This window comes from Panthera onca, chromosome C1, assembly GCF_046562875.1.
Source record: "Panthera onca isolate mPanOnc1 chromosome C1, mPanOnc1 haplotype 2, whole genome shotgun sequence".
NCBI classification, from domain to species: domain Eukaryota; kingdom Metazoa; phylum Chordata; class Mammalia; order Carnivora; family Felidae; genus Panthera; species Panthera onca.
In genome coordinates this window covers 130,471,774-130,494,333 of record NC_138346.1, presented here as the reverse complement: position 1 = coordinate 130,494,333, position 22,560 = coordinate 130,471,774, and the positions used below count along the sequence as shown (strand labels likewise).

The window sequence follows — 22,560 nt, the reverse complement described above, 5'->3', positions numbered from 1 at the left end:
TGGTTGAAAAAAGCTACAAATAAATGATAACATTTGAACATTATCTAAATAGATGAGTGAGTGGACAAACCCAAAGGAAAGGTACAGAAATGTAAAATTAACAGCACCTTTGGAGAACAAGCTGTGGATTTCAAACTTTCAAACCATAATCTGGAGCAAGAAATACATATATAGTATACTTAAGTGAAACCAGTGAGTATTGAAATAAAACTCACCTGTACTCATTTCATGTACTTGAGATTTTCTATTTCTTCTTTTTTTTTTTTTTTAATGCTGGTAAAGATGTATTAAATCAATTTGAAGATCCATTCATTTGAAAGACATTGGGATTGAGCATCAAATGGATGTGGTGAGTAGACCACTGAAATAAAAACACAAAGAATGCTCTGTCAGCTGAGCTCCAACTCTCCTCCCATCCAGGTGGTTTGCTAGAGCTACAAGACGTAGAGGAGAACGATGATCTATGCCCCTTTCCTACTTAAAACAACTCAGTGTGGTAGAAAAGATGAGTAAAGAAATCCCTCTCTATATCAAGCCAATGTGCAGGAGGGGAGAGAGCCACAGGCCATTTCTTCTCTAGTCTGGGCATAAAATGTAGAGCTTAACATTATTCTGTCTAGAAGGGTTAAGAGTGTTTGAAAATAAAGCAACTCTCACACTTGGGAGCATCCTAAATTCAATCTATATCTGGATTTATCTCAGCATTTATCAGAGTCAAATTGTCATACTACGAACTACAAAAAAAACAAAACTCTTCTGCTTCCCCTATGAATAATTAACTATTTAACTATTTCCTATCTATTTCCACAATACTCTTCATTGAAGACTATTTCCTGAGCACTCTGTATGCCAGGACCTGTGCTAGTGCTAGGAACTACAATAGGGGGGAAACAAAAGTCCAAGCCTCTCGGAGTTTATATTTTACAAAAAAACAAATACAGAAATAAACTAATACATACAAATAATAAAAGCAGTAAACCATAGAAAATAAAGCAATAATCAGTATTAGAAAATAATATTTAAGGTAGCCAAAGAGGGCCTTTATCAGAAGGCAATATGTAAGCTGAGACCTAATGGAGGAGAAGCCACTGAGGTTAAGTACTAACATGAAAAACAACGTTCCAAGCCTAGAAGAGCAGAAGTGAAGACCTGAGCCAGGAAAGAGAACATCTGGAGCCCAGTGAGTTGGGAAGGGTATCATGAGATGAGACTGGAAGTTATCTGAAGTTACTGGATTGTTTCAGGACCTAGAATGGGAAGTTACTGGAGAGTGACATGGTCTAATTTGGGTTTTGTAAAGCTCATTCTTATAGCTACGTGGACAATGGATTGGATACTGGTATGTTTAGAAGCTGAGCCATCTTTTAGGAGACTGATTTCCAGCAAAGGAAAGATGGAAGATTAGACTAGGGTGCTGGCAAGGGAGAAGGAAAAAAAGATGGGCTCAAGATATATTTTGGAGGGAGAACCAATGAAAGTTATATTCAGAATTTTCTTAAAAGAGACTATAAGTAAGTGCATTGAAAATTGGTTGGAGGAGTCCGTGCATTTAAAAGGGGAAGGGAAGGATTTGGAGGAAGGAAAGGAGAGGTATGCACTAAGTAACAACCTAGAAGTCATACATTAAAGTGGTCACATTTAAAACTCTAATCCCCTGGCTTGCTCTGTGCCTCTATTTAAAACAACAACAAACAAGCTATCAAACTGGGCAGAAATATAGAAGAGCTGCTTTGAGGACTTGTGGTCTTAAGTGGTTGAGCCCAGGCCATTGAAAAAAGATAATTTTACCCAATGAAAATAATGAAGCAAGATTTAACTAAGATCATCTTAGAAACAGGGGCTGCACATTCAAATTCCCTGGGAAGCTTTTAAAACTATATGCCCAGGCTCCACTGAAATGGTTCTGTTTTGGTAACTTTGAGGTGGGACACAGGGATAGGTATTTCTTAAATGCTACACAGATGATTCTACTGAGCAGCAAGAAGTGAGAGCCCTGAGTTAGAAGTAGAGCCGAGGTTTGTCTGGTCAACAAACCTATTTCGTTAAATAAGAGATTAGTAGAAGGAAGTAAAGGTAAAGGAACTTTTTCCCCAGATGAGGCATATAGGCCCATTGTTTAGATAGACATGGCTTGAGACTACAAGAAAATAAAAGTCAATTTTCCTCAATGTGATTTTTTTGAAGCTGCGAGAAAATTTTATTCTCACAGTGTTAAAAATACAGACACTCATACAGAAATCACATTTTAAAGCTATTTTATTGCTACTATGAACAACACAGAGGGAAGAAATTAATAGCTGATAGGTGACTGAAAGAAAAACAGAAGAGGCAGAGTATCAATCTTGTCCAGACAAAATATCACACAGAAAAAAACTGAGTTGCAGTGGAAAAGTGAGCATAAGGGAGGAAGGACTCAGTTATTTCTGAGGGAAAAAGTTTTAATTGGTTACCAGAATACAATTGGCAATGGGTTTCACTGTATCAAATCACCCTTGCTTTTCAACTGTTCTTCATTCTGAACCCTTCCAAGATTTAAATTTTGAATGAGCCACTGAATTACCAGAGCAAGACTGAGTTAAGTAAGTATTCTCCTCAAATAGAGACCAGCAACATAATTCTCAGACTGCAATGAAGATTCCTTGTTGCTGGTGTGGGTGGGTAATTGAAGGCAAGAGTGGTCACACAATCCGTCTTAATCTTTTCAGTTAAGTTGTGCTCTCACCGGAATCAGAACCAAAGTTTTACACCGTGAGAGGTTTTTGTTGTATTTACACCTTCTTTGCACCCTAACGCCATTGAAAACAGAAAAGAAAACGTGAGTGCAATTTTTAAATATCCACCTGGAGAACTTTAAGAGTAGTAATGGTCCAGGTGAGGTGGCAGTATCTGAAGGGCGTCGCCCGGATGATTCGGTGGAATAAAATCAGACACTTGAGCAGACAAGACAAAGTTGAGCAGACAAGACAAACATGGATGTTTAGTCTTGTGCGCGTGTGGGCTTCAGGAAGGGAGTGAAAGCAAAAGGGAATTGAGCTAAGGAAAAGAGGCGTAGGTACAGGTTCGTAAAATCTGGGTATGGTGGGTGGGAAAGAGATTCCTGTACCTCCAAGGAGCAATTAAAAGAGTTGAGTAGAGCTCGGAGGCTTCTAGCTGGCACCTGTGCTGCGAACCCCCAGGAAGTGGGAGGCGCGGGCGCGCACTACAAGTCCCAGAAGCCCCCGCTTCCTGGAGGCCGCGAGGAGCGGCGCAACGCCCGCTGGGAGTCGGTCGGAGCCGCCAAGATGTCGCAGCCCAAGAAAAGAAAGCTTGAGTCGGGGGGCGGCGGCGAAGGAGGGGAGGGAGCTGAGGAGGAAGATGGCGGAGAGCAGGAGGCGGCCCTGCCGCGACCCCGGAGGGCTAGGCGGGAGCGGGACCAGCTGTACTACGAGTGCTACTCGGACATATCCGTCCACGAGGAGATGATTGCGGACCGCGTCCGCACGGATGCCTATCGCCTGGGCATCCTGCGGAACTGGTCAGCACTGCGGGGCAAGACTGTGCTGGACGTGGGCGCGGGCACCGGCATTCTTAGCATCTTCTGTGTGCAGGCCGGGGCCCGGCGCGTGTACGCGGTGGAGGCCAGCGCCATCTGGCAACAGGCCCGGGAGGTGGTGCGGCTCAACGGCCTGGAGGACCGGGTGCACGTCTTGCCGGGGCCAGTGGAGACGGTGGAGTTGCCGGAGCAGGTGGATGCCATCGTGAGCGAGTGGATGGGCTACGGACTCTTGCACGAGTCCATGCTGAGCTCTGTGCTCCACGCGCGGACCAAATGGCTGAAAGAGGGCGGTCTTCTCCTGCCGGCTTCCGCCGAGCTCTTCGTGGCGCCCATCAGCGACCAGATGCTGGAGTTGCGCCTAGGCTTCTGGAGCCAGGTGAAGCAGCTCTATGGTGTGGACATGAGCTGCCTGGAGAGCTTCGCCACGCGCTGCCTTATGGGCCACTCGGAGATCGTGGTGCAGGGTTTGTCTGGGGAGGATGTACTGGCCCGGCCGCAGCGCTTTGCTCAGCTGGAGCTGGCCCGCACCGGCCTGGAGCAGGAGCTGGAGGCTGGGGTGGGCGGACGCTTCCGCTTCAGTTGCTACGGCTCGGCGCCCATGCATGGCTTTGCCATCTGGTTCCAGGTGACCTTCCCCGGAGGGGACTCGGAGAAACCGCTGGTGCTGTCCACTTCGCCTTTTCATCCGGTCACGCACTGGAAGCAGGCACTCCTCTACCTGAACGAACCTGTGCAAGTGGAACAAGATACGGACATTTCCGGAGAGATCACGCTGCTGCCCTCCCGGGATAACCACCGTCTCCTGCGCGTGCTGCTGCGCTACAAAGTAGGCGACCAGGAGGAGAAGACCAAAGACTTTGCCATGGAGGACTGATCGTTGCCTTTTCTCCCAACTACCTCCCGAATCTGCAGGATCCGCGTGGTAGAGGCGGAGGGGGGTTCGGAGGAGAAAGGGAGATTCCACGTGCAAGTAGGGGGCAATACCTTCTGTCTCCTTTTTCCCCCTTGGCTTCTGGGGAGGGAGAGTGACTTGCCTCTCTTCGAGATTCTTCTGTCGATATTTATTTAAAAAGCAAATCCCGAGGCCCCCAACTTTGGAAACAGCTTGTTTATCAATGGGCTTTGTTGAGCCTTAAAAGCATGTGGTACCAAGCACTTGTATTTCTATTTCTTTTGTTACACGGGAAGAAAGCAAAAACACAGAAGAAAATATAAGTTTATGAAGGCTCCATGCACATCCCTGACACCTCACATTTAAATCTGTAGCCAGGGAGAACAGTAAAGGGTTTTGTTAGAGTACATAAATTTCCAGTATGACTTAAATAGCTCTCCAGAGCCATATTCTATCATTCTCTGAATTCCCTCCTTTCCTAGGTGCCTCTAGGCTTCAGTACTTCTCCCTCATTGTTTTTTAAATAAACTTTGCTGCTGGTAATGAGAGGGAGGAGAAAGAGGAAGCAGTTTGAATAACCCTGTTCTTACACTTACTACTTCCATAGGGTGCTAAAAAGTTGGAACACTTTTCTCCATTGAGTAAAATTGGCTGTATACAGTTGTGTGGCATACCCAAGAAACCTAGAAGGTAGATGTAGGAGAAAAGATCTAAAGATGGTGAAGTTAGTATGGATTTTTTAATTCTTATCTTTTAAGACTTAAACAAGGAAATGTTTTATTTCATATTTGTTACATAATAAAGTTTTGTGTGATTCTTACTAAACAGGCTGATAGAAGGTTTTTCTGAACCTGACCCAAGGGTTTATTCATCATTTGGGGTAAATTATTTAGCCTCTCTAAATGAAGGAAAATATTTTCCCAGCTGGAGAAGTGCACTCATTTAAACTCTCATCTAAAGAGATCATGTGATCTGGCCTACTTACATCAAATGAAATTTCCTTTTTTTAGAGGTTTTTTTTTTTTTTTTTCCTTTCTTTTTAGCTCAGCCAAATGTGAAAGTTGTGAATTTAGGAAAATCATTTGTAATGAAGTGTGAGTCATGTTATCAAATTTATTTCACGGATGTTTCCCTCCTTATCCCTGTGGCAAATAAAACATTGGCATTCATTCTATTTTTATAGATGAAGTAAGAAGTCTTGTGTACTGTGACTTATAATGCTTTTTGCCTTTTTAATATTGTCAATTCTTAAGAGTGTTACAACCCCTTCAGAATATAGTTTAAGGGTAATTTATGCTTGATGTAGCTTTTTTCTTCATACTGGTAGCTTGTATGCTAATAGAAAACAGGTGTGAAAAAGTGGTCTTCTGAAATAGTCTAACATAGTTTTTTGTTCATTGTAACCAAGTTTTCTCTTTTATTCATCGCATATTAAGGTACTAAAGTATTATAACTAATTTGCTAAAATTTAGCGTTAACACATGAGATCTTCAGTTATGAAGGGAAACATACAAAATCATGACGTTATAAGATCCTTGAATAGCAAGCAACAGTAGTGATAGTTGTCACCATTTTGATAGTTAACAGTCTATATAAATGGAACAGTCATAGCAAGCTGGGCCTGATTTAAGCTGGAGATCTAATCTAGGTCCTTTTTTTTTTTAGGGTGAACAGCTTTTTTTAAGTTGAACATGTATTTAGAATTTTATTGTATGGTTTTGAATAAATTTCTAATATTTTTTAACTTCCTATAACAATCCCTTTACTGTTTGGGCAAACAAAAGCATTCTCCCCGAATTCCATTTTTTTAAATATAGTATATCTTTTATAAATCTATGTATACTATAGAGTTCTCATCACCAGTGTAAGCATGCAAAGAACACCAATTAAAACTTAGGGTAACCATAGAAGTGGAAATGATTTCATACTTAGGCAAAGTAAGCTGTAATATTCTTGTAACTGTTTCCCAAAAGAAAAATGAATGGTAATTAAAAAAATATAGCTACTAAAGCAATTAGTGGAGAGGCAGCATAGCATAGGATTAAAAGCTAGGACTTGAACCAGACATATCCTGCTGGTACCTAGGCTCCACCACTCTTTAACCCTGTGAACTTGGGCAAAATACTTAACTTCTGTTCCTCTCCAGTGTTCTCATGCAAAATGTAAAACAATCATGCATGCTCCATAGAAATGTGACACATGTGATACATGTGGTTAATACATGTAAGGATATAATGCCTGGTACACAGTAAGATCTTAGTGATTCCTAGCTGTTGTAATTACAGAAAAGTGCTATGCAAACCTGAAGCATTTGGACACCTATAAAATGTACCACAGAATAAATATTCAACATTTTGATTTTTTTTACAGGTGTTTGGCAGTATCAGCATGGCTTTGTATGATGAGCGATGTATGACTGGACACCAGATGATCCAAAGGAAGTCCAAGCCCTTTGGAGTGACAACATTTCCAGAAGGATGAGAATGTGACCTGCTCCAATATCCAAGCACTGTTCAGTCTCTGTGTGAACTGGCACTGATTGCCTAGGGTCATTTGGGCCACAGGAAGAACTGTCAGCCCTAAGAAGAGAAAGAAACGGTGAAGTTCTACCTGCTTTTTTGAGACAGCTTACATTTATTTAGCACTGTGAAACTTTCCAAATATTTACATTCACTGGACCAATGGACATTTTATTGAGAATACCAGGTAACAGTCATTGTGAGAAGCACTTAGGATACAAACCAATAAAACATAGCTTTTGCTTCCAAATAGATGTGTTCATAGGATGAACCAGAAAGAAAAATACATAAATGATAACGGGCTAAAGACTTGGGGTGGTGTAAGTGTTAGGAAAGGCAGGTCACTTTACATAGTAGGAAAAAGACTTTGTTACTGAAGGATGCCTATGGTTACATAGCCAGTTCTTGACAGTTGAACACAAGTATTTCAGTTCCTACCCCCAAACAACCTCTTAATTTAAGAAGGTTCCATTGGGATATAAGTCATAGGCCTCAAAGAGCCAACATAGGATCTCAAGGTTGACAATTACTAATTACCAGGGACTTGTGAAACATACCGTGTACTCGTTTCCCTAAGAGGGCTAATCAAGTGTGGCATTCTTTCTGAAGCCTCCAGGAGAAAATTCTCAATGCAGTAGCAAACAAAAGTAGATACATCCTGCCATTTTGGTTATAGGTGCTTTGTGCTTGAGATCAGAGAGGCATCCAATGAGGTGTTCACTAATTTAATGATTTCATAAACACCAACTATCTAACAAGTTCTATGATAAATAAGCAAATGTTACCCTCAACTGGAATACAAGAGGGGAATAAAATCACCTAGACCAGTAATTTGCATACATTATTTAACCTGGAAGAATTCAATCCAGCTAAATCTTAACCTCTGCTGAAGCAAGAATGAGAAGCCAGCCCTTTTGTCAATTGTAACCTTAAAATTCCTCTCAAGTGCAGAATTCCTCTCTATGTTACTTATCACATAGATTATGAGGACCTCACAGAAAGATATGATGTAAAGAGGAAGATGATATAATGAGACTATTCCTCAAAACTTTGCATATGCATGTAGGATGAGACATTTGAAACAAAAAATCTGGATCTACCTAAGCACAAAATTGTAATAAAAACTAAGACATGACCAGTAACATTGGAATTGTGCTCCTCTGGGCGCTTTGATGATTAAGTTCATTATTTATAATAACTTGGAATAAAGCCTGATGAATTTTTTAGTTGATTGGGTAGCTTTTTAACTTCCAACAAATGCAGAAAGCTGTAAGGAAGGAAAAAAATTCCTCCTTTGTTCATGCTGCCCCCTGCACAAAAAGGAAGGTGGGGTGGAGGTAAATCTTCCCCACACTTTTTTAAAGTGCTTTACCAGTGTTCTTGCAATCAGATGAAAGAGGTACTTGTGAAAACCTTCCCAGTCTGTAATATTTTGCACTAAAAATGGCGAACTTCAGGGAAAATTAGTTTGGGTGGACAATTAAAACTTATGTAACTTTGTAACCAAGAGTACTAAGAATACCAATAAAGATAGCAGCAGTTAAAAAAAAAAAAAGATGCTAGTCCTAATAATACTGCAGTAAATAAGATAGTGTGATGGAAGAAAAAAAGGAAGAGTTACTGAGAAAGCAGAATGCACAAAAATGGATTGAAGGTGTAATAAACATTTCAGGACACAGCATGTGGCCAAACAGTGCCAAGAGGAAGAATATAGGGTGTGACAGGTTTTTTGACTCGCATCAACTGTGTCCATATACCTTATGTCAGGTGGTTGTTGCCTGGTGAGAGGAGTCAACCGACTAACCAATGTCCGTCCACATTATGTTCTGACATTGTTCCTCTACTTACCAATACCATTTGAGTTTATTCATTTATAGAAACATGCATGACAGAACATTCTGTCCTTTGTTCTATTTCCAGAAATTAAACCAATTTGAAATTCCATTGGGTTTGTAGATCTTTTTTTTAACTTTTTTTTTTTTTTTTTTTTTTTAGTGTTTATTTTTGAGAAAGAGATAGAGTGTGAGCAGGCTCCAGCCTCCAGCTGTCCGCACAGAGCCCCATTGGATGTGGGGCTCATCTCAGGAACCCCACCCACCCAAGCTCTTGACCTGAGATGCTTAACAGACTGAGCCACCCAGATGCCCCATAGAGCTTTTCTTTTTAATGCAAATTGTCTTAAAAGGAAAATGGAAAGGAGGTGGGGAGGCTTACAGGTCACAAAACTATCCTTTAGTATGAATCTATGTATTTTACTATTTTGGTCACTAGAAAAGTTCAACAGGAAAGGGGACTAGAAATGCTGACCTGTGTAGAGTGGAAGGAAGAGTTGAGTATTCAGAAGATGGTTAGATAATGTGATTGAGGACAGTAAGTGTTTCTCCAGAGTCAGAGGACAACATAAAAGATATCTTGGGGTCAAGGAGGCATGAGGTTAGTGAGAGAAGCTCATAAATGAAGATCAGGATCCCAATGCATACGTTTTGCCCACATCACCATATCCTTAGGGTAAGGTTTTGCTGAAGTCATGGGCTCAGAACATAACCAAGAGTGTTTTGATAGATTACAAACTATTGCTTATTTTGATACTTGTCTTTAACTTCTCATTTTAGCTTAATTTCTAAACAGATTCAAGGATTGTTCTATTTAAGAACTCAACCCTTTCAAATTTGTGAACAAAACCACCAACCTCCATTATCTCAAGCTATGTGCAGTTTAGTAATGGGTTGTATGGAATGAGATGACATTAGGCCTTAAAAAAAATAAAACAAAATAAAATAAAACAACCCACTTACAGCTTTGCTCTTGGTAAAATTATGATATCTAAACTGTTGGGTTCTAGGGGCGCCTGGGTGGCTCAGTGGGTTGGGCGTCCGACTTCAGCTCAGGTCACGATCTCACGGTCCGTGAGTTCGAGCCCCGCGTCGGGCTCTGGGCTGATGGCTCAGAGCCTGGAGCCTGCTTCCGATTCTGTGTCTCCCTCTCTCTCTGCCCCTCCCCCGTTCATGCTCTGTCTCTCTCTGTCTCAAAAATAAATAAACGTTAAAAAAATAAAAAAATAAATAAATAAAAAATAAAAAAAAAAAAACTGTTGGGTTCTTTAAAAAAAAAAGGTACAAACTTCCAATTATAAAATAAGTCACTAAGATGAAAAGTACAGCATAGGTAGTATGGTGATTTTGTAATAATGTTACTTGGTGACAGATGGTGACTATATTTAGCAGGGCAAGCATGTATAGAGTTGTCAAATCACTATGTTGTACACTTGAAACTAATGTAACATTGTATGTCAACTACATAAAAAAAAGTGTACGTGAATAATTTGATACACACAAAAAAACAAAGTGTAGGGTTCTAACTTTATAAACAGTATTGGAGAACAGATTAAGATCCACAAATGATTAAAACTTTCATTTTATGCATTCGTTGGAATCAGACCTTTTACCAGGAATTTCAATAGAAATAACAAACTGCTTATTTTATTACTATTTTAGGTAGGATCCATGCCCAAAGTGGTGTTAAGCTCACAACCCTGAGAGTCAGATGCTCTACCAACTGAGCCAGCCAGGTGCCCCACAAACTGCTTATTTTAGTATGAGCTTCTCACTCTACCATCACTTATCACCTGGTGAATTATAAAAATAGGAGACATTTAAATGGTTAAGAATGTACACAGTAAAAGAATTAAAAAGAGAGGATTTGGAAAATCTACAGATTATACAGTCCCTGAATAATTGAGAATTTACTCTAGTCAGAATAATTAGGGGAAAACATAAAGAGAATGACAGCAATTACAAGGGGATTTTTACACAAAATGAAATGAAAAACTACCAGGAAATGTGCTGTTTGTAATAAATAGAATTCAGTATCGGCTAGCTTTGCTTGATCTCCCAATCAGAGGGATATTACAGAGCCCAGACATTGTTGTAAAACTGGTTCACATATCAATTAATTCCATGGTATTGGGCCCAAGAAAAATTGGCTTCAGGATGGTAAGTTCTTAAATAGATAAGAGAACAGTTAGTTGAGTTACTCTAAGCAATCAGTTAAGGTTTGTAAAAGTAAAACTAGATATGGTCATTGTGCCATCGTCACAGTGATGTCATTGAAGACATTAAAATGATATTCAGTGCTAAAATATGTGATATAGTTGTTGGGGAGGTACCATTTTTCTTTTTTTGATTCATTATCTGATTTATTGTATACCGGATGATAATGCCTGCATGGAGGCATGTAGTGAAAATAGCATATGCTGAAGCTTTAGACCAAACACTATTCAAATGCACCAGCTACTACTTCTCAGCACGTAGAATGCTTTTATGCAATAATGGTATATTAAACTGTGCAAAGTCCCATTAAAATCAATGATGTATTAACTTTGTTTACCTCACATGAGTAACACATAATAAAATAACGTTCTTCAAAGAGTGGCTTTCATCCTAAGGAAAGCTCCATATCTATCATAAGTTTTCATTTAAGAGAAACTCCTCCTTTTGTTAGACAGGCCACAGCACACAGAGATAGTCCCTATACTTATATAAAACATCCATATTAATTTTTAAATCATTATTGAGTGCCTAATGTTCTATATGCATTTTAAGTACATTATCTTATTTAACTCTTTGAAATAGCTCTATGAAGTAGTTCTATTATCAGTCCCATCTTACAGATGAGAAAACAAAGGCATGGTGTTTGGTGAATTGCCCAAGGCCACAGGGAGAGTAAGTGACAGAGCTCCAGACTCCTCTCCTAAAGTCTGAGCATCTGACTTACTACACTATACTATCTATGATGCCTGGGCTCTCAGGAGTTAAGGTTACATCTATAGTCTTTTAAAATAGGTTGGTCATTGTCTTAAGCCACAATCCCCAGAAGCAGGCCTTGAGACAAGGATACATACAATGGTGTTTATCAGGTGTTCCCCAAACAGGCCAGAAGGGCAGTTGAGAAGCAGAAAAGAAGGGAAGGAGAAGAGACTAGAGTGTAACATTAAACCAAATCCTAAGAAAGGGAACTTTGGCTCAGTCCTGCAGAGATGCTCTGGGGACAGCATAGATCACATCTCAGACTATCCCCAGTTAGGGAGCAAGAGAGCTGGAGCATTCATACCCTCTCACCCACCGGACATTGGTTAATTCCTGCCCCTGGAGAGACGTAAATTCCTAGGCACTTGCTTGCTCTCCTGTGGATGGGTGCAGCAGTTTTCACAGCCTAAGGACAGTCCCCAGCTAAAGATTACCAGTGAGGAAGTTTGATGGTAAAGATACTGGAGGAGCAGATATACAAGAAAGAAAAGGGATGCCAAGTGGCACACATGGGGAATAAATGGAGCACCGATAGGATATTGTTCCTGCCATAAATATCTTTTCTAAGATTCCCTTACATTCTAAATAAATAGTTACAGACACTTTGTTTGTTTATGTCCCTCTTTCATTAGTCTTTTAAAAGCTGCATGAATAAGGTATAAATATAATAAATATGTAGAAGGAAAAAGTTAACCTATTCCCTACAGTTTAGAGTGTATCTTTCTACTATATTCTCTTATATACAGCCTACGCGGTTGTTTTTAAAAATGTGTAGGCATATTACCCATGTTACTCTGAAAATTGTTTTTTGAGGGTTAAAATACATATGCTAAATATCCCATGAGGTCAATGTATGTATCTATAATTTATTCTTATTAATAGCAATATGAAAATGTTAATAGTATAATCCATAATTAATCCAACCAATTTTCTATTGGTAGGCAGTTGTTTGCAATTCTTTGCTACTACAAATTATACTCACCTTTCACTTTATTCTTTCTCTAGGTGAGCTCAGCTCATCCAGTCACATTATTTTAAGTAGTGTACCATCCATATGCCAATGACTCCCAAATTTATATCGTCATCCTTGACATCTCTCCTGCATCTCAGACTCATATGTACCACTGCTTAATTGTCATCTCCACTTGGACATGATAGACATCTCAAACCTAACATAACCAAACTAGTCTACATAAATAACATGTATATAATTATATACATAATTTTTGCCATATATGTGTATATCTCTAAGCAGCATATTTTAAGTTTTGCTTGTTTTTTAAAACCAATATATATTTATTAAATATAGTTTTTAAATATTCAGAACTTTAATCCTCTTCTCAACTCAATCTTTAGTCAAGGGTTAATATGCTTCCTGAGGACTCAACAATAGCACAAATCATTACATCAGATTAATGATCATGGGTGTTTATTGAATGCCTGTTGCATAAGACTACTATTTTTGATATTGGCATGTCAAGAAGTATAGGGCAAGGTCCTGAGCCTGGAGGAGAGGAGTCTTAAGTGGAGAGTTAGCCTCTCAATGTTTCAAAGATAACTAGAATTATAACACAACACATACATTCAACGCCAAATGAGTCACACGGACAAGTACGATTATAAGGGTATTGTCACTGAAAGATGGGGAAATCAGAGCTTCTCACTGAAAATGGAGGAATGGAACTGGATCTTTCTGATTCTCGATCATGTCAAGATTCTATCTTATTTACTCTCCACTTGGAATGTCTTTTCCTTAGACTGTATGCTTCAGTCTCTCTCTTCTTTCAGTTCTCTGCTTAAATGTCACCTGAGAGTGACATTTCCTTGACTACCATAATGAAAATAGTCCTCTTCCCCACCGCAGATACCATTTTCCCCCTGTTGGCTGAAAGTGAGTTGTTTACTTGTTTATTGTCTTTCTCACAATATAAGATTTGTGATAATAGGAACTTTGTCTCTGTTGTTCGCCATGGTCTATCCATTGCCTAAAACATTATCTGGCACAAATTTGATATTCAATAAATATTTGTTAAGTAAATGGGCCTTGTAAACCAAATGCAACTTATGTAAGAAGGCAGAGTAAACATTCTAGGCAAGGACAATGGATGGAAAAAACAAGTGCTTAGTTTTTTTCAGTCACAGTCTATAGATGAAAATTTCAGTGATACCTGACATACTGAAAATATCACAGATGGACAGTGCAAATGATTGGGCTTGCCAGCATTATAATAATCTCTAGTGAGTTTATAGCCGGTAAGACGTCTCCTGGGTCTACCAGTATTGCTTGAGTACACAAAACAAACCTTGCCAAAGAGTACTCGGTTGGATCTCTAGAAGTAAAATTTTGCAAGGCATAAGAAAAATAAAAGAGTTGATAAGACTTTCAGAATGATTGGTTTATTTCTCAAGATTTCCATGAACAAAAGAGAAAGACCAAAAACTATGACAGAGGATGAAAACGAAACTAAGGTATAATTTACTAAGTTTGATGAAATCCTTTTTTCAAAGCTATTATTTTGACAACGATTTACTCAGATTTCTCCCCAGTTATTGTTTGACAGGTAGGTATCTGCCAGTCCTCTCTCGCCAACCAGGCCTGAGTAGATAAGATCCCACAAAATTGCCCAAAAGCCACTGAAGGAATCACAAACCTGGGTGCTCTTCATTCATTGTTAGTCTCAGTGCTTAATTTATCTTTAAATGATATGAGCAAACACATCCTATGGACCTTATTTCTGCACACATAAAGGTTTTCTTCAATGCGATTACAATCAAGAATGAAACTCTTCCAAACAGAATGGGACAAATATTTTATATATACTGAGTCATTTGGGTTATGTTTACAATGCAATGCCATTTAAAATATATATTGACACAATTTGTGTATATTAAACAATAAACTTTAAAAATATTTTAAAATCCTGTTTTTATTTTTTTTTAATGCTTATTTATTTTTGAAAGAGAGAGACAGAGTCCAAGCAGGGGAGGGACTGAGACACAGGGAGATACAGAATCCAAAGCAGGGTCCAGGTTCTGAGATGTCAGAATAGAGCCCGATATGGGGCTTGCACTCATGAACCTTAAGATTATGACCCGAGCCAAAGTCCAATGCTTAACCAACTGAGCCACCCAGGAGCCCTGAAAAATCCTGTTTTTATGATATCAGTGTTCTCTATATTAGACTGGAATATTTCTGTCACCACAAGAAAGAATCCATGAGCAAACTTCCCCCAAAGTGAAAGTTTCTTTCTAGGATTCAATTTGGCCATCAAGGAACTTACCTAGTGGAGTCCATTTTGCATTTATCTAATTTATCGTGTTCCATCAAATACGCACAATAACACACACACACACACACACACATTTTTTTTTTAACGTTTATTTATTTTTGAGACAGAGAGAGACAGAGCATGAACGGGGGAGGGTCAGAGAGAGAGGGAGACACAGAATCCGAAACAGGCTCCAGGCTCTGAGCAGTCAGCACAGAGCCTGATGCGGGGCTCCACCTCACATACCGCGAGGTCGTGACCTGAGCCGAAGTCGGATGCTTAACCGACTGATCCACCCAGACGCCCCTTAGGAAACTTCTGAAACAGACCAAGAGCAAACATCTATTGGGGAAATGTGATACAATTTCTGAGCAATATGGTAGTATCATCCCAATAAACCATGCAATTCTGTAGCTCCTTTCCTTTACTCCTGCCACCCTTGCCTAGCTAGAATGCCCATCTTCTCCCTTTTCCTTCCGTGTCCAACCTTTAGGGTCCTGCTTAAATTCTACCCCCATACCAAGTCTTTCTTCATTCTCCCTGATGGATGGAATCTCTTCACAACTTCACATTATATTCTACTTGCTTTATTCTTTGGAGACTTCCCAGGTTGACTTTAAATTCGTTTTGGGGCGCCTGGGTGGCGCAGTCGGTTGAGTGTCCGACTTCAGCCAGGTCACGATCTCGCGGTCCGTGAGTTCGAGCCCCGCGTCAGGCTCTGGGCTGATGGCTCGGAGCCTGGAGCCTGTTTCCGATTCTGCGTCTCCCTCTCTCTCTGCCCCTCCCCCGTTCATGCTCTGTGTCTCTCTGTCCCAAAAAAAAATAAAAATAAAAAACGTTGAAAAAAAAAAAAATTAAATTCGTTTTAAAGTCTTATAAGGGCAGGGCACATTTTTTACTTATCTTTACATGCTCTACCTTACCCAACATATGGTATTTGATTGTTTTTATTCTGTAACAATATGTTTTTTCCTGTTCCTTATAAGGAAAGAAAGTCTTTTTGTACTTTAAGGCAGAATTCCTGGCTTAACTGATTCTACAAAAGACCTTAGATGAACCTGGCATCCATAATATTAGAAAATTCTATGACTAAAAGAGCATCAAAATACTCTATCCCAAACAAAAGATGGTGTATTTTTAATTGAACAATAACTGTGAGACTGAGTTCTAACAAAATAGCAAAGTAACTATTTAAAAAATAAAATTGAACATGTTATTATCCCTCAAAAAAAATGAAGACCTTAACCAATCTACAAGTTTTACTGGGAAGAAATTCATTCAAAACAATGCATGTGCCAGTTTCTGATAAAATTAAAGTAAATTATAATTAAATAATTATAATTAAAACTGCTTCAGTATAATGTTTATGGTCCATCCCTATCTAATCTATACATATGAAATGTGACATTATTATAAAGTGTAATTATTTCCAGAAACTTTGAAATGAAAGTGTCTTTAATTAAACATTCGCCTCACAATATATTAACTGTAAGTCACTTTATCTCAGAAAAAATAGGCAATATTTTAACTAGATTTTGACAAAAATGCATTAAATCTATTTTTTAAAATGTTTTATTACTTGCAAGTTTCAGCCTGATGTGATTTTAAAATAGCCAAGTTATAAACCGCTGAAAATTGGAGTTTATAATGGAAATACTGACAGACCCTTAACTTCGGAAGGACGAATGTGCTGCTGTAATAACATTTGCTGATGTCAGTGTGGCAACACGATTTGGCTGCTGGATGTGGTATTTCATATATAAAACTGGTTGAATACTTGCTGAACAGTTTTCCTATGTTTCTAAAATTTTAGAAAAGCCATTTCTTGTTTTGGAAACTCCTTTTCTCTAAAATGTCATTATAAGAAACGGGTACAAAGGCTCCCTTTCTCTTCTGTTCCAATAACATCTACTTAGTGATCTCGTCTTCTCCCATTGCTGGTTTCTGCAAAGCTTTCCCACTTGGGTCCACTGCGTCTCCATCCACCAGTTCGTTATGTAAGCCAAAAAATGAGAGGTCAGTTGTAACTCGTGTTACTTCTTCACCACCTCTGATTGGTTGTGAACCCTGAAGGTTTTACTACCCAAATATATTTTGAAAAAATTTATTTTTTATCATCAGTGTGCCATCACCTCAGTCCATGCCACTGAAAAGTCTGGCCAAGCCCGTCACAATAGCCTCCTCACTTGCATGTCAGGATAAACAATAGTTGATGACGGAAAGTTCTCATTTATAGAATTCCAGCAAATAAAGTGGTGGGAATAATAGAATTTAAAAATCATCATTTCGCAACCCATAATGAAATAATGGGTCTTTGTGATGATCATCTGTAGTTGCAAACACTAGGAGGGGAGTGGTTAATGGATAATTGTATAATGAAGAAACAGGCTTCCATGTTCAGAACCCATCAACTGTACTAATCTCTAAAGTAGGAAAAACAGTTATTATGTGTCTTAAAACATGATGAATGCAATAGGCAGTATACTTGCCTAAAATATTGAACCTGGATCTAGTCAGGCCTTGAGATTTATGGAAAATATAGGGAATTGAGAAATAAGTTAAACAACACTATGAGGAAGCAACCAGTCAAATCTAGAATGTGTGTATTCTACAAGAAAACAACTGCCTAGTTCCTCCAAAAACCCAATGGTGTATAAAAGGTAGAGATGATGGGTGTGGTTTGTTATAGAACAAGAGTCTTAAGAGACATAACAACTAAATACAATACGAGTACCTAATTGTGTCTGATACAAACAATTTGTAAAAATTACATCTGAAGCAATGAGGGAAATTCAGATATGGACTGTATCAAAAATAAAGAAATTATCCTTACATTACACATGAAAATGACAATGAGATTTTTTTTTTTTTAATTGTTGTATCAAAGGGCTTCTGGGTGGCTCAGTTAGTTAAGCATCCAACTTTGGCTCAGGTCATGATCTCACAGTTTGTGAGTTCGAGCCCCACATCAGACTCTGTGCTGACAGATCAGAGCCTGGAGCCTGCTTCAGATTCAGTGTCTCCCTCTCTCTCTGCCCCTCCTCTGCTCATGCTCATGCTCATGCTCATGCTCATGCTCTGTCTCTGTCTCTCTCCCTCAAAAATAAATAAACATTAAAAAAAATTTAGTAAAAAAATCTTATATCAGAGATATATAATAAAGTACTTGTGGGTGAAATGACATGATATATGGAATTTGCTTTTAAATAGTCCAGGGGAAAAAAAGGAAGGGTGAAGAAGGGAGGTCAACATATGCTGATCAGTGTTACAGCAAGCTATTACAGCACTTCATTAAACTATTTTCTTTATTTTGTGTCTATGACAAATTTTCCCAGATAAATCATTTTTAGAAGATCATTTAAGTCCTATGGGAAAGAAATGACAATGACTTAGCAAAGGTGGTCACAGTGGAGAGGGAGAGAAATATACACATTTGAGATCTATTTTATTAGGAATTGTTAATGAATTGATGGAGAAGCTGAAGGAAAAGAGAAGAATCGATGGTGATTCCTTGGTTGCTGGTTTGAGCAACTGGTTAGATAATGGTGCCCTTTGCTGAATTCACTTAGACTGCAGAAGAACAGGTTTGGGGATGGATTAAAAACCCAATTTCAGATATTGAGACCTGTTTTCCATTGATGCTGCAGGAAATTACTACATACTCAGTGGCTTAAAGCAACACACATTTATTGTCTTACAGTTCTGAAGGTCAGAAGTCCAAAATCAGTCTCACTGAGCTAAGGTAAAGTGTCAGCAGGACTAGCTCCTTCTGGAACCTCCAAGGGACAATCTGTTTCCTTTCTATCTCCAGTTTCAAGATGTTGTTCTCATTCCTTGGCTTGTGACCTCACATCACATCCTCTTTTCTCCCTCTGCTTCCATAATCACATCACCTTCTCTGGCTTTGGCTTTCTTGACTCCCTCTTACCCTTTTGATTACACTGAGCCTATTGGGATAATAATCCAGGATAAGCTTCTTAATTTAGTCACACTTGCAAAGTCTCTTTTGCCATGTAAGGTAACATAGTCACAGTTCTAAGGATTAGGACATAGACATCTTTGGTGGGCCATTATTCACCCTGCCTCAAGGTCTAATATGTTTGAAGTGCCTATTAGGTGTTCTAGGGAGGCTGTCAGATGGATAGTTAGAATGTTGAGGCCAGAAAAGAGAGAACTGAGACACTGAATTTGAGAGTCATCAGCATACAGACATGACCTAAAACCAAGGAATGGTTGAGTCTGAGAACTTCCAAATTTAGAGGATGAAGCATCCTGGTTGACTTGAGAGTGAAGAGTCCAGAAAGCTAGGCAAATGCTGTACCCAGAAAGTCATGAAGACATGAAGGATGAACTATGTTGAGTGTGGCTGAGGGGTCAAGCAAGAGAAAAAGTATGCATTGTATTTGGCCTCAAAGATAAAGTCAGTGATGTATACAAGAGCAGTTCCAACATAACTAAAGTGGTTTGGGGGAATGAAATGGATCCAGTGAATGAGGGCAGTGCCTTGGCAGAGCTTTTCTGTGAACAATGTAAAAAGCAGTGAAGATAAGGAAAGGCTAGAGGACAACGTGGGTCAAGGATGAGGTGTTTTCCTTTCAAGACAAGAGATAAGAGAATATGTTTATTTGTTGACAGAAATCATCTGGTGGAGAGGGAAGGGTTGGTAATGAAGAAGGGTTAAAGGAAGGTAGGAAATTTGGGGCAAAGTACCAATAAGGTTCTACAGCAAAAGAGGAGACTTTCATGGTGGCAGAGTACTTCTCTGGGCATACAGAAGGGAAAGCAGGAAAGATGGGTACCAGTGGAGGCTGGCGGGTCAGTTTGCAGAGCGATCATGAAGCATATGTGCTTTGAAAGCTCTATTTCCTTAGTTCTGGGAGCAGCGAGTGGAGGACTCAGCTGGTGAGGGAAGGTTTGAGAATTGTTCCACCAAGGGAGGTAACTGTGAAATTCCATTTAAAGGGCCAATCTGTCTGCTACCAAAAAAAATGGGGGCAGGATGAAAAGAAGCCTTCCCCTTGTGATGAGATGGAGTGAGAGGTCAGTTTCCTACATCTGATATTTATAAACACATGATTTTGGAGTGATAATTCAATTACAGTCAAATATAATAAACGAATTGATTAGAAGAAAATGTTTCTTTTGAGGTGATGCAGTGGGTGTTATGCTGGCTGCTTGAAATTCATTGTGCAGTAAGGATTTAAATGTTCAACATCTTTTAACGAGTTGTGAAGAAGTACACTTAAAAGTATGTAAAAGCGATAGACTCTTTGTGTTGCCTTAGATGAGCATTTGTCCCTAAATAGTGACATCAGTTAACACCCCAGAGCCCCATAAAAGTAGCTACTTTATTCCAATTAAGATAGAACAGTCTCACTCTCCAGACAGAATAATATTTCACTCATCACCTCCCAAGCCATTAGCAGATGTTATAATGGCTGAAAGTTCAAGGCTGTGTAGATTCAAATTCTCACACAAACATCAGAGGGGCAAAAGCGTATTGTCCCTGGACTAAAATCCTCCAGCCCTATCTTGAGGCTTAGGACTTAGGGCTGTAAGTGGCAGCAATAAAGAGTTAGTGTACTTGAATTCTGTGTTGAGGGGTACAAACCCTTGGGAGTATCTTTCAATGCAGAACCAAAGTTTTATCATAGATGTGGATATGTGTCTCAGTCTCTTCTCTTTGGGAGGACTGAGAGGTATGAGATAGTTATCTGGAGAAAATGACTTTACTGGGAAAGTGTAATAGGATTGTTTATTAAAATACTATCAAATAGGTTGCATTTTTCAACAAACATTTTGGTTACTTTGATTATATTCACAGAAGTAATCTGGATTTTGTTTATTTAATCCAGGAAATAACTTGAGTCAAGAGTATTGGCAGACTGTCTCCTAAGGGATAGAGAGGTTTCTTTCTAGAGGTAGCTAATATCAGCTACATGATGATTTTTCCTTTTTTTTTTTTTTAACTAATTTTGTTTTAATAAGATAACACCTGATTATATCTCTGAATTCTGGATGTGGTCTACTGTGGTTACCTGAATACTACAAATAACAACATTAATATTTTGCCTCTGAATAATGCAAAGCTCACAGATTTTGAGAAGTTTTTTCCTATAATCTTTCCTTTAGAAGAGACAAAGTTTACTATTCTCATTTTTCTGAAAAAGAAAGTAAGGCACAGACATTAAAAAGCACTATCCCCAGGGGTGCCTGGGTGGCTCAGTGGGTTAAGTGACCAACTTCAGTGCAGGTCATGATCTTGCAGTTTGGGCGTTTGAACCTTGTGTCCAGGCTCTGTGCTGACCGCTCAGAGCGTGGACGCTGCTTCGGATTCTGCGTCTCCCTCTCTCTGCCCCTCCCCTCTCATGTTCTGTCCCTCTCTGTCTCTCTCAAAAATAAATAAACATTGAAAAAAAAAAAAAAGCACTATCCCCAGATCTATCAGTTTTATTTGACTTAGAATTTAATTCTTATATCACAAAAGTTGTATGGGTAAGCATGAAAATGTAAACTAAATGGAGCATTTAGGACACCATTGAAAGGAGGTTCGCACACCTCCTGCTCTGTCTTCTGAATTCATTTCTCGCAAGACTCCATTTAATTCAGCAAGCATGGATTGAAGACTTACCATGTTTAAGGTGTCTAGAACTTAGAACTTAGGTATCTTAGAACTTAGAAGGCAAAAACATCAATTATTGATCATTTGAAACAGAAACCTGGGGCCCAAACATATTAGGTTCATTCAGTAGGTCTTATTTTTTTAAATTAAAATTGACAGATGGCTACCTATGTTGATGCCATTAGACTTAACAGTTTTGTTCCTGTTATTTTGCTAGCAATAATCATGAAATTCTAATTTGCTGATTTTTCAGTGCATCAGACAGAATTGTTCAAAATTCTTCTCCCATTCAAGAAAAACGAAATAAAACTGTAACTACATGTTTCGTATTTGGCTCCAAATTGGGTAATCAGCAGTCATTTCCTTCCCAGTGGGGGAGGGGCTCCCTCCTATACTTGATATGGCTAGTTCTATACTGATGCATGTAACGACATAGTTGCTAATTGAAGACCGATGCGTATTCTCATGTTATTTTGTTGTATCCCTAATCAGTACAATTTCTTAGATGTACTAGGTACTCAATAAATTCTGACTAATTTTAAATTATCTAACATTTCTGAATTATAGGAATGTTCTATAAAAAGGAAAGAGTTTGGGTAGGCAATTAAACTAGTTAAGGACCCAAAGAAAATTGGAAGTGATTTTTTGAATATGTCAGTTGAAGAGATAAAAAAGAAAAGAAAAGAAACTGGTCACTTTAAGAGAAATAATTGGATTACAAATCTTCTTGCTTTATCAGAGAGGGTTGTGCCTTTGGTGGAAAATAGACTTACACTGCTTTTCAGAAGTCCAAAATATCAAGGTCATTGGCTGAGTAAACAGAAAGGTAAAGAAAGCTAGTGACATTGGAGAGGAAACATATTTTTATCTCTATCTCTGTATCTATCTATCTGTCTGTCTGTCTGTTTATCTGTCCTT

At 38.9% G+C, this 22,560-nt stretch overlaps 1 protein-coding gene across 1 annotated transcript; it reads left to right on the top strand.

Annotated features, from left to right (window-relative positions):
• The first annotated feature begins 3,240 nt into the window (after nucleotides 1-3,240).
• Nucleotides 3,241-10,034, top strand: PRMT6 (protein arginine methyltransferase 6). The gene is made up of 2 exons (XM_060625425.3): nucleotides 3,241-4,505; nucleotides 6,798-10,034. Exon 1 carries the CDS (start codon nucleotides 3,282-3,284, stop codon nucleotides 4,407-4,409), a length of 1,128 nt encoding a protein of 375 aa, XP_060481408.1. The 5' UTR covers nucleotides 3,241-3,281; the 3' UTR covers nucleotides 4,410-4,505; nucleotides 6,798-10,034.
• The last annotated feature ends 12,526 nt before the right edge of the window (nucleotides 10,035-22,560 follow it).

Coding starts and splice junctions, on each gene's coding strand:
- PRMT6 (XM_060625425.3), top strand. CDS start 3,282: ATGTCGCAGCCCAAGAAAAGAAAGCTTGAGTCGGGGGGCGGCGGCGAA.